Source organism: Phyllostomus hastatus, unplaced genomic scaffold, assembly GCF_019186645.2.
Source record: "Phyllostomus hastatus isolate PE091 unplaced genomic scaffold, TTU_PhHast_1.1 phas_contig_196, whole genome shotgun sequence".
NCBI lineage: Eukaryota > Metazoa > Chordata > Mammalia > Chiroptera > Phyllostomidae > Phyllostomus > Phyllostomus hastatus.
Window position 1 is genome coordinate 23,634,367 of NW_025333709.1, and position 13,303 is coordinate 23,647,669.

At 38.3% G+C, this 13,303-nt stretch overlaps 1 protein-coding gene across 3 annotated transcripts in view; it reads left to right on the top strand.

The window, feature by feature from the left end:
- Nucleotides 1–7,611: 7,611 nt before the first annotated feature.
- Nucleotides 7,612–13,303, top strand: part of WDR19 (WD repeat domain 19) — a 72,804-nt gene continuing 67,112 nt past the window's right edge. For 2 of the 3 annotated variants that reach the window (XM_045834474.1, XM_045834475.1), the window contains exons 1-4: nt 7,612–7,689; nt 9,913–10,004; nt 10,312–10,377; nt 12,189–12,314. In XM_045834474.1, coding sequence (XP_045690430.1) covers nt 7,684–7,689; nt 9,913–10,004; nt 10,312–10,377; nt 12,189–12,314 — 290 coding nt within the window. In that variant the 5' untranslated portion in view covers nt 7,612–7,683. Of the gene's footprint in view, nt 7,690–9,912; nt 10,005–10,311; nt 10,378–12,188; nt 12,315–13,303 lie in introns of those variants that run through there. The other variant, XM_045834476.1, reaches the window with a different exon arrangement.

Below are 13,303 nucleotides of genomic sequence, written 5' to 3' on the forward strand. Positions count from 1 at the left end.
GGGCCACATATTAGATACACAAACAATTATGATGAAAACTGATGAGCAAAAAATGGTCTGTGCATAACTTTCGTGTATCTACCACCACAGCTAAAACTCCTCACATAATAATCCTAATTAGGCAGTGGCCCTTTCAATAATCTTTTAAAACCATCGAGCAGGTCCCAAGTTTGTGATCACTAATATAGAAAATGTACATATCTAAGTAAAAGAACTAAGCAATGTTTTAAGTACATTTACTTAATGTACTTAGTGATTTTGTGTTGGGCCACATTCAGAGCCATCCTGGGCCGCATGTGGCCTGCGGGCCAAGGTCGGACACCCCTGTTCTAGAGAGATCCCTAGTGCCTTCTACCATGTGAGAATATACGGACAAGTCTGCAGCCGGAAGAGGGCTTTCACCGGACCCTGGTGGCACCCTGATCTTACACTTCCAGCCCCCAGAACTGTGAGCAATGAATTTCTGCTGTTTATCAGCCACCCAGTCTGTGGTATCTTGTTATAGTGACTGGACAGACTGAGACAGTGTCACGCCAAAGGGCAAACTTTTCAAGCACCCTCAGGCACTTTGCAGAGAGCCATTTATCCGCATTGCAAGTCATTCTCATCTGCTCAAGCTTTCTGAGGACCTCTATGAAATAATACTTCGCTAGCTTTATTTAGTGTGTGCAAGATATTTAACTTACTTTAAAACAACATACCGTTTAAAGGTTTTCACTGGTTTAGATGAGCTTTTCCCAAATTATACAAAATTAGTGAGGCTGCATAGTCTTTTTATAGAAGAAATGGAATATTTTTTAACAAAAGTTATTTTAAAAGACTTTTGTGATGGTCTAAAATGAAAAGTAGTTTTTTAAAGTATGGGCAAGACGGTAAGTAATAAATGAGATAGATTGTGACTGTTAGCAGAATTCAGAGGAAAAAGTGTAATAAGTAAACTAAGAAAAATGAGAGTCCCTTCAATGATCAGCACACTCCAAATGATACAGTAAGATTTCCAGACTACACATTAAACTGACTATGGGCAGAAACACATTTTCAGCAATTAGTTCAGTTTAGTCTAGCAAACATGTTTAGTACCTACAAGGTACAAGTTGGAAAATGCAATAATTTTATTAACTGACTGCCCTACATAACTTTTCTCCTACAGATTTTGGTTGCCAATTTTATTAATCACTGTTTCATGTGGTGATTTTATAATATTTTCTGTAGAGAGAATAGGAAGGTAGAAAGGGAATTCACTTTACTCTAGCATGGTTAATGATAATTTTTTTTTATTATTGATAGTTGAGAAAAAGCCCCTTTCCAGCTTCACAACTCATTATTGGTAATGTCATGTAAATTTTCAGATTTAGGGAAAATGCATCAAGTTGTTCTCATACACAAGTTCTATCTCCTCTATTTTCCCATACTTCTGTGCTTTCTCTGCTTTTAGGACACATATTTCTGTCATGACACCAACCCCTAGCCCTTCACCTTTATATCATGACCTAAGCCAGGACAGCTTGCAATAACTTAATTATGGAGGTGGGGCTGAAAACTGACTGCTGACTTTGGCAATGAGCATTTTCTATGAAGTAGAAGCAGTTGTGTCTTGGTGAATGTTTAACAATGGACTCCCTGTGGGGGGAAAAATCTCTGACTTGTAGAATTTGCCAATCCCAATGGTGAGACAATACCAAGCTACCTACATGACATCGCTAAATGCTGAATGGGGAAGATACGCACACAAGCAGCTCTGATGAGCCAGGGTTGGTGGGCCCCAGCACACCATTGGGAAGAGGGAGTAAGAGCTAGAATGCACGACCTTGAGTGAAACAAACAAACAAACAAACAGAGAAGTGAATGGAGTACTTTCTTCCCAGAGAAAAACAAGGAATCTATGAGGGGTCTGGTGAGACTGTAATTTATAGATTCACATCCCCCCAAAATAATTCTATCATTTCTTTTTAAAGCACCTGAAAATGTGGATTTGTGATTGCCAGAAGCCAGCAATCACAAATCTGCATTCTATCTCTGTGGATTTACCTATTCTAGATTATTTCATATAAATAGAATCATATGATTTGTGACTCTGTGGCAAGTTTCTTTCACTTAGCATATTTTCACAATTCACCCATGTTGTGGCATATAATGTACCAGCCCTTCATTCCTTCCCATGGCTGAATAACATTCCATCGTATTTGTATATTACAATTGGTTTGTCCATTCATGGACATTTGGGTTGTTTCCACCTTTTGGCTACTGTGAATAGTGATGTTATAAACATACATGTATAAGAATTTGAGAACTTGTTTTAGTTCTTTGGGGTGTATACGTAGGAGTGGAATTGCTGGGTCATTTGGTAATTCTATGTTTAGCATTTTGAGGAATTACCAAACTGGTTTCCAAAGCAACAGTCATTTCACATTCCTGTGCATAGGTTTTCTTTTTAAGAGAAGTAGTTATTTGCTTTGAGCAACAAAACAGCCTTGCCACTTCCTGGGATTGGGCATACTCTAAAATAAATAGATGTTTTTCAGTTCTGGATGTGTACCACAGAGTTTAAAAGAAAAGGAAGAAAGGGAGGGAGAGAGGAGCAAGGAAGGAAGGAAGAGAAAGAGGGAGGGAGGGAGAGAGGGAGGGAGGAAAGGGGCCAGGTTCCATCTCTAGCAGTTATTTCAGTAAATCTGGGTTGAGCCACCCCAGGTGACCCCAAGTAACTCTAATAGCAGCCGGGATGGAAAACTACTATTCTCTGTGAACTCAAGGAAAGTAATGCAAAAATTTTCCCCTTGAGAATAGAAATCATTAAATTGTAATGAATCCAGAACTAATTTTAATTTCTTAATTTCTTGTCTATTTGATCCATAGCCATGTATCTGAACCTAGAATTATGCTTGGCACAGAAGTGGACAAAAATAATTGGCTTAATGTTGAATATCCAACTTTATTTTAAGCTTAAAATTAATGATGTTTAAGAGTAATTAATAATCTTTAAATGACATTAATATATTTAGCTACTGATATGAGTTAGAAAACCAAAGGGAAACTCTCCAATTTAGGATCGCCTAATCAGATGTTATTTTTGAATATACTATCTTTCCCCAGTTATTCATTCTTGTTTTTATTAGACTTTCTGTATAATGTTGGTGTTACAGAACAAACAAGGGGGGGCCTTGGACAATATACTATTATTGAAAAAAAAGCCCCCAGGTCCGTCATGTCTGCCACCAGAGGAAAGACGTCTCTCAATGCCAGAGATTCATGAAAAGGAAAGGAAATGTTTATTTAATGCTATACAAACTTAAAGTAGTGACCTAATGTCTTTATCAAAAATCCCGAAGTCCCTTAAAACACCCACAAACAAACACAGTCCTTCCTTCCTTCCCCCTTTGCCCAGTCCAGAGTACTGTATCTCAGGAAAGGAAATAGAAGTCCATGGCTCAGGCAGTCCTCTGGTTCTTCCCAGTTAGTACTCCATCTCGACTGGGAGACCTCCCTGGATTCCCAGCACCCTCAGCTGAGTTGCCGGGATCTCTGCTAAAACCAGGTGGTGGTTCCCCCTTCTAAAGTTGCGGGGGTCCCCACTCTGGGTTCGTGGCACGTGGTCCTCTCTCCCAGGGCCACGGGAGTCCCCGCTCAGCCAAAACCGTGTGGTTCTCCCTCTCAGGGCTGCGGGAGTCTCCACTCTGCCAAGGCCGCGTGGTTCCCTCCTCAATGGCTGCCGTGTCTGGGTTTAAATCCCCCGCACCAATCTTCCTCTGCAGCCCCATTTCTGACTCCTCCTACACTTGGGCACACTTGCCCTCAATCTGCTAGCTTCTCCAACTTTTCTGGTCGCCATCATGGGTCTGGGCAGGTGTCACCCCATGTCCTGGAGCCAATCTTCTCTGAGCTCCCACGCAGGCATTCTAACTCGGGGGACCTACCCCCCAGTCCCATCTTGGGGGGAGGTCCCTTTCCATCCCCCTGGCCTAGAGCATGGCCATAGCTATTTAGCATATCTAAGTGACCAGCCAAAGGCTATAGGTATGCTAAATGACCATGCCATGGATTAGCTGCAAAGCTGCCCTGCATGTTCTTGCTCTGTGTGCCCCTTCCCCTAACTCACACCTGTGGGGAAAGGGGTAGAGACATCTTAAAATCTCCTGGACACCTTGAGTTCTGGACCCCATTTCAAATGCCTATTTGGGGTCCCCCCTCTTGGCTGTACCCTGTAACATTGGTAGGGATCTATTTCCTCAAATGACCATCATTTTAAAGTCTGAAAGTCTGATAAATTAGAGGTAAAAATATAAAATGATCAAATATTGTCATTTACTGGAAATGTAGTGTGCAATAAGAAGCTCTCTGTTTATTTTTAAAACCTGCATTCTACCTGAATTTCTTAATTTATTATCTGTTTTTAGTATTAAAAGTCATTATTTTTCATCCCCAGCCTATGCTGTCCCTCTTTCTCTTCACCTTGGAAACTCTCCTTTCTCTCTCTTTGGAAATACATTTTCCTGATATTACAGCAAGTTATGTTCTGGGTTGGTTTGTTTTTTTCAGTATTATTTTGACAAGCTTCATGCAGTCCTTACCAGTTTTTATAGCAGATCCTGACAAAAATGCCTTTTCCTAATGCCATATTTTTCCAAATAAATTATAGGTTTCTGAAACTTGCCCTAACAGCAGATATGTATAGCTAAATAAGCAACTAGTTTTAACATCTATAGCTTTAAAAAATAGCTCTGTACACTCTAGAATCACCCCTTTCTCAGGTTGTATAATGACTTGGTTAGCTCTTCAATGAATCTCTCCCAAACAAGTGGACACCAGATCCTTTCTCAGATGAACAAGCTTAATCATGTCTCTGGATTTCCCTCCTTTCCCAAATATTATATAAGAAAACATTTTGCAGCCAGATAAGGACACAGGCATTTCTAAAAATGCAAATATTTCCAGAAAAATACCACAAATAAAAATATTTCCCTTAATTGTCGAGGCCCGCTATGGATAAGTGAAGCTGATAATTATCACTACAATGGCAATCATATTAAAATGTATCAAGCTAACATATTGTACACTTTACACCATGTTATATGTCAAATATATTTCAAATAAAAAAAGAAAAGTAAAACTGACAAAGTTAAGTACATTATCTAAGTTACTAAGTGGTTACTACTGGGCTCAAATGACCTTATCTATATCTTCCATTCTATTTCCTTACTTCCAAAATCCTTTCTTCTCTCTTACCCACCAGCTGAAATCCTCCCTATTCTGTCAGCCTAATGAGAAAAACAAGAATAATATTTTTAAAAAACTAGGCATTAATTAGGATCCTTGATTTATATAAAACAATACCAAATGCTTCTCCAAGATTAAAAATAAATTGAAAAGTGACTTTCAGAAGGCATGTCTAGGACATTGGTTGCTTTGTAAACTTAACATAAAGAATATAGACTGCTTTTTGTATAACACATATGGCAAAATGCAAAAAGGATTTATGAAACAATTATCTAGAGATCAGTAGCCTCCAAGTGCAACTCACAGATGGGCAAGGTCAGCATTGCCTGGGAACGTGTTCAAAATGCAAATTCTCCAGATCCACCCCAGAACTACTAAATCAAAGACTCTGGGGATGGGGCTGGCACTCTGCTTCACCAAGCCTTCCAGGCAATTCTAACACACACTAACCATGTCAGATACATACTCAAGTTAGAGAACCAATGGTCTAAATGATTCAGCCCAAGACCAGCAGAAGGGAGCTGAAGAGGAAAGAGAGGACTGACTCAACATGGGAAAACTAAAAATCATTTTGTTAGGATTGTTGCTTTCCTATTGCTCAGGACTGAGCACCCTAATACACGTGTTATATTTATTATTTGACCTAAAGAAATGTGTTGAACATATACCATAGTTATAAATAACATAGTAAAATTGGCATACATAAGGGTAAAAATTGGAAAAAGTTTAAAAAATATATGTTGACAATGGGATTTTCTTTTATTTCTTTTAACATAACTTCCCTCAAATCAAATTAGGTAGAATACTCCCACTTTAGCTGTGGGCACACAGATCAGCAGAGGGAATTGGCCCAAGGTCAAAGAACTAGTAAATGCCATGAACTGGGTTTAAACTAGGAGTTTGTGACAAAGTGCAACTCACCATTACACTATGCAGTCTTTAAGAGAGTACTATTTTACAACAGAAAAGCATTTTAATATGTAAACACCTATTATGAGGCAATGCACAAAAATAAAGCCATTTGAAAAATCCAAACGTGGTGCTTAATACTCATATTTAAATGTTAAATGTGCAACAGACATTACTTGCCAGCTTTGTTTAATTACTGGGTTAGTGAGAAAAATTATGTTCCCAAGCTTGAAGAATTTCTCAGCCAATTTTTTGAAAACACATTAAAGTTGACCGTATTATGTGATTTTCATCAAACTGGAAGTAAAAGTGAATGTTAAAAGATAGCAGCACAATTTTATAATACATTTAAAAAGACAACAATGGGTACAACATATCAATAGGATTCAGCATTTCTAAAAGGATGTCCACTGTAGCTAGAAAAAGGAAATAGAGACCATCCCGACTGGAGAGGAATAATACTAGCTCTATTTGCAGATGTAGGAAAATTAAATACAGAAAATTCCAAGAAATCTACAAAAACTATTATTACAAATCAATGAGTTGAGCAAAGTTTCCATGACACAATATACAAAAATCAATTCCCTTTCTCTACACTAGAAATAAACCAAAAGCAAAATTTACCAAAAAATTCCATGTATAAAAGCATAAAAAATTAAACAGAATACATAAGAATAAATAAGGAAAAGATTTGTATACTGAAAATTACGAACTTTTAAAAGTAAATGTAAAGATATATCACATTCAGGGATCAGGAAACTTTCCTCCCCCCAAGCTTAGGAGGAAGGCATTCAGTCTTTCACCATTAAGTATGATGCTACCTATGCGGTTTGGGGGTTTTTGTTTTTTTGTTTGTTCTGTAGTTGATCTCCTCACTTTGAAGAGGTTACTTCCCATTCCTAGTTTGTTATCACAAATGTGTGAATTAAGGGTATGTGCTTTTCTTCTGTGTCTATTAATATGAGCATGTATTTTTTAATCCCTTATTCTATGCCACTGAAACTGGTGCTTAAGAGGTCATTCTTCCTGCCCACCTTAGCTGGCCCATTTGGTTGGCCTGTTAAGGCCTGGGGATAAACTACCTCTCATATCTCATCCTTTCTAGCCCAGAATCCGGCAGGGAAAGAGATAAAACCTGGGCTCATCCAAGCCCTCTTTGCAAGCACTGTGTAAGAATATTTTCCCCATGAGCCAATTTTCGCCTCCTCCTATCCAGCATTCAGCCCTTTCTCGGTGCCTGCGAGCCACCAGAAGCTTCCCCGCCAAACTCTGAGGCTGAAATTTACGCTGGGCTCCCAGGCCACTGTCCAGCTCCCATCCGATCAGTGCCCAACCGAGAGGAAAGGGCTCGCGACGTGCAGAAACTCTGAGGTCTCCCTTGGCGTCATGTGACCCCAGTCCTCGCCTCCCGTTGTCCTACTCGGAGCACCGCCCTTCAGCTGGTGCTACCTGATTGGTCACTGCTCGCGTGGTCTCCTGGGTGACGGGAACGCGGTAGCCTTCTCGGGCGAGACTAGGTGCGCCTGCGCACTTGCAGGATTGCGCGGCCGCTCTATCTTGGAGATGAAGGTAAGTAAGTTACAAATCCTGGGAAGACCAGACCCCTGGCCTTTCCCTTACCCCGCCAAACGTCGCTTTGAGGATGGGGGTGTGTGATCCCTCTTCCCCGTCTTCCGCGTGCGGGGACTGGGGAAGAGGGTGACCAGGGAGGCAGAGCATAGGGGCGCAGTTGAAAGAGCGAGGGAAAAGGAAAGAAAATAGGAAAGAAAGCCGAGTTGAAGTAGTGCGGTGAGAGGAAACCCCGTCAAGGCCGGAAATAAGCAGACTGAGTCCGAACTTCGCTCCGGGGGAGGATGCTAAGGTCGTGTGACTGGGTTTGCAGGGTCGCAATAAAATTGACTCGTTCGGGTGTCATGAGCTGCCTCATTTCTTACAGCGAAACCCCTTGCAAGCCAGGCAACTGATCAGCGCCTTAAGCTGAGTGAAAAGCCTCCGAAGGAATAATGTCTAGTTGTATTGCCAGTGTTTGGTCCTATTTACAGATCACCTGGTGGCCAGTGTACAGCACTCACGCAGAAATCCGCACACACAAGTTTAGACGCTCAAGAGCGTCATCCCCTGCGCGCACGGTTTCCAGGTGTGGGCTTCTGGTGCACCCTACTCCTGGGTCACTGGCTACAGCTCCTTCACCTTCCCGCTTTCCTACAGCAATACCCCCATGCCCTGATCCGGCAAAGAAATGGAAGCTAAATTTAAAGATTATTTTATTCGTCCTAATTCTTCCTCTTGGCTATTAGTGTGGAAATTAGAATTGACAGACCGGTAATCACAACTCGAGTACCTAAAGCTCTTCACGATTTATGAAGTATCTGAAAGTGAGGAGATATTAGTATTCCTGTTTTAAAGCTGAGAAATCTGTGCTCGAGGCAATTTAAGTGACTTCCTTTAAGCCCTACAGGTAATGTAAAAAGCAAAATTTAGCGGTAAATCTTGGTTTTCAAGTTGTGAGGTTAGCACTATTTCCACTGCACTATATGTGGAACATCTATATAGCTACTTTGAAGAAAAATAATATGTACGTTCCCATGGAAGTCTACCACGAAGCTAATGAAATTTAACTTTAAGGATCCCTCATTTGCATGAAGGAATTCCAGGGCAATGCAGTCACAAAATTGCACAAGTAAGGGCTTTTATACCCTTTTTCTTTAAGGGTGTCTTCATGCACCACAAAATTGGATATGCCTGTGATTGTAGCACAGTTCTGTTTTCAATAGTGGCAGATTTCATCCCTTTAACATGTGAAATACCTATTGATTAGCTGTTGATTTTGAGCCTTGAAAGAATTGCCACTGAGACATTTAAGGCACCTGTGGTAGTATATAAACTTTATATGCTCATATGCCTAGATATGGGCATCATTGTTTAATCTGTAATTAACCTAATATTAAAATCTAAGTTTTCTTTCATTTATGTTCTGTGTTCCCAGGTGTTCTAGATCAGCACTGTTTGATATAAATATGTGAGCCACATTAAAATATTTTAAAAACAGATAAAATTAATTTTAATAGTATATCCAGTAAATCCAAAATATTATCATTTCAACCTGTAATCAATATGGAAGTTATTAAGATGATTTGCATTCTATTTTTCATAGTCTTTGAAATCCAATATTTTATATTTACAGCACACTTAAATTTGGCCTACTCACATTTCAAGCCCTCAATAAAATTTTAAGTTCACATGTGGTTTGTGGCTTCCATAACAACAGTTCTGGATTGTCTAAGAGAAAAGAATGATTTTTTGAGTGATAATTGGTCCAGTAGCCAAATTAAACACACTTAATGATGAAGTAAATATAACTGATGGATAAAGGAAGGAAATAATTTCAAACAAAGTATGTCCATTTTGTATTTCTATCACAGTTAAGATTTCTTAAATAGCAGTTTTGTTCAATTTAATCCCCCAAAATTTATGCCACTGATATTTAGATAACTCAAGTTTAAATTATTTTAATCTTAAACATCTATAAAACATGAAACATACATTCTTATAAAATTAATATTCAAAAACTCTCAAAAGCAAAAATGTTTTATAATAAACTCTCAATATATTGAGGTCCATACTTTACAAGGTTGTGATCTTTTTGTTTTGTCAGTTGGTTAATTGTTGTTTGTCATTGTTGACTTCCTTGGGATAAGCTGTAACATCATCCTTCACCATCCTGAGTCCTGCTGTTTTCATGGTCATATTTTGACACCTTTTCTGACTAACCATATTTTTTTTTTTTTGTAGTGTGTCTTCTCGCTGCTAGAAAAGACTTGGCTTGGCACACCAATTCAGTTTACCTGGCAAAAAGCATCAGGAAACTATCTTGCAGTAACAGGGTAAGAAACTAGTGAATGTTTTTTGTAAATCATCCTGACTCCAGATTGTCGTATGCCCACATAATCACGCCATCTATTCAGTAGAAGTTGTTGTGAGATGGTTGAATGGTGGGAAAAGTACTATCTTCATCTCCATTAACAACAAGGAAACTTGTCCCTGGAAATAACTTTTTAATAGATACAAATTGTGAAGCTATGATGAGAGGACATTGAAAGCATTTGTATAGCAGCTAAATTTCTTATATACATAGAGACATAAAGAAAAAGAAACAGTCAAATCCTATTTTTGTGTTTTCATTGCCTTTAGAGCTGATCATATTGTGAAAATCTTTGATCGCCATGGTCAAAAAAGAAGTGAAATTAACTTATCTGGGTGAGTACAGAGGTAGATCAAAAACTTTTTCAAGCTTTGTTGCCTAAAAGATAAAAAAAGTATTGTCTTAAAACCATAATAAAATTGAATTTTATAACATATCTAAGCTGTATCTCCTCTTTTGCTTTTTCCATTTGCAAGGGGATTTCTTTTTTTATACCACAAATAGTTAATGAAATGTATAGATAAATAGCATACAAGTTAGAGTTTAGAAAAACCTTTACATTCACTGGGGAGCTTAAAGGCAGGATTATGAAAGAGTTCATATGAAAGTATTCTTATTTAAGTATAAATATGCCTTAGATAGGGATATGTGTATGCCTATGTGTATAGGCAGACAAAATAAGCCTGTATCACTGTAATATCCCCTGTCCAATAAATTTATGAAAAACAGTTACTTTCACATATCTCTTGATGACTTTATCTGTCTTCAGGAAATCATTCTAGATTACGCTGAGTATAACTTAAGCGTTTTTTATGACTCATTGTAATCATTACCTACATTAGTTATTTTTACTGATAGTCTCAGTAGTTATTAAGATATGTAAATCTCACCTGAATGGTCTTATGCTGCCATGGTTTTAAAATTTACATCTTTCTGTAGTGGGTTGCCACCCCCTTTGCAAATCTCTAACAGCCTTTCCAATTCCTGCTCTGCCTCCACCAACCTGATGCCACCATTGCTCTTAATTGTTCCCTCTGGTTTCTATCCTCTGGAAGACAGACATCAAGGTAGTTACAATTATGTCTTAAATAAAGTAAGAAGGCACTTAGAAGAAACTTATGAGTAAATCGTATGATCTTTATTATATTACATAAGCTCTGTGACATCTATTTTGGTTACACAACGGCCTTATTTTTTTTTTTTACTTCTGAATTCTTTCGCTGTGTTCATTATAGTTGAGTTTGACTGACAAGATCTCCAGATAAATAAAATGATACTGTATATTGTTTTAAACGGACGATTTTTAAGAACAATCTGAAAGTTTCCCTCTGCTCTATTTCCCAAGTCTCTGAGGCTATTATAGAAAATTTAGATCTCAAAACATTTAAGTTTGAAGAATAACTGAAGTAATTCCCAGCTGTCCTAAATGTAAATCTGTCTAGGAACAAAGAGTGCAAAATGAAAAATGCATCAGAGAAGAAAGGTTCATCCTCAAGGAATTTTTTGAATTATAATAAACACTTTGGAGTAATTTTGAATAGTAAAAAACATGTTAAACAGAGCATTTCCTATTTAGAACTATTGTCATCTCAATTGAATCACTCTTCTCATTCCATTCAAATATAAAATGAAAATAATATTTCTTATCACTTCAGAATTCAGTCTTTCCATTGCTTGCAATACTACATCTACCCAGCCTTGAACTCTTTTATACAGTTTATCTAAATATGACTTTATTACATATCAGTTTCTTCTTTTTCTGTCTGTAAGTCTGAAGTAACCTTTCAGAACTTGATCAAATGACCTCTTGATTCCAGATGGGAGTCCTTTGTAGAGGTGCTTGATGAGTGTGTTTTACCAAAAGGCCGGGTCTTTTAGAGAATCCAAGGAAATCTGCTAACTTATTAGGTATAGTTATACTTAATACAGCACATGAAAATGATATTTAAAATAGGATTAAAATTTTTCCATTCTCTCAACAACAAAAAATTTAAGTTAGTATTATCCAAGTAGTGAATAGTGAGTGACCTGTTCAAAATCGCTTGAATGGTTTTGATGTAGACAAAAAAATGGCAAATAGGTGAGTATTTCAATTTCTTTACTTTAAAAAAAGTGTACAGTGATGTTTTCCTTTCTTTTTAAAAAGTAACTGTGTTGCTATGGATTGGGATAAAGATGGAGATATCCTAGCAATGATCGCTGAGAAGTCTAGTGGCGTTTATCTGTGGGACGCCAACACAAACAAAACCAGCCAGTTAGACAGTGGCATAAGGTAAGGACAACGTTTGTATTTTTTAAATATTCACTTGGAGATATGATTATTTGTGGGTTTGATGCCAACAATACTTAGTACTTTCATTATAAAGACACATTGATGAGTTATTTTCTTATAAAAGAAAAAGTTCATCTTGTTATATTTATGTAGTCCTATTGATTTTGCCCATTAGTTAGAATATAATTGTTATAATGTAAAAATATATATAGCTTCTTAAAAAGTTGTTTTTCATAAAATTGACTGAAAAGTCCAAAGATGAGACAAACCACATTTGGGAAAATCCGGAGATGAGATTGGCTGCCGGCATGACTGGATCTTACAGGCATCATGTTCTGATGATGCAGTTAAGACTCTTTATCTCTTGGCATTTCCTTTCTCCATGCTTTGTTCATTCTAAGTCAGACACTCTCCAGGGCTACTGGCAGCTATCGGCTTGTATCATTCTTCACAGCATGTGATGCCAGAGAAAAGAGCCTGCTGCCATTGTATCACCAGTGTCCGCTCGGGTCCTCACAGGGTCTCTGAGTGGAGGAGGCAGGGCTATGGAGTTGCTAATTCCACCAGGTGAGGAGTGGAGTGAGGTTTGGTGAGTCTCAAGGAAACAATCAGGCAGACAGAATCAGTTACAGATCTCTGCTAAAATAGAAACCATTTCCATTTTCCCCTTGGAAAAGAAAAACTTGTCAGTATTTACGCCTTAAATTTTGCTGTTTTGACCCTGGACAGATTTCTTAACCTCTCTCTAAGCTTCAGCTTATTCATCTCTATTAAGTGGATGTAAAAGTAGTATTTGCCTCCTGGCATCATGTGGCCCACAGGTGGGCAGGAGGAGACCCCATGCATACCATGGGGTGTCCAACCTGCGGCCCGCAGGGCACGTGCGGCCCAGGATGGCTAGGAGTGCAGCCCAACACAAAATCATAATTTTACTTGAAACACTGTGAGATTTTTTTGTGATTACGTGTCACAATGTGTTTAATGTGTGG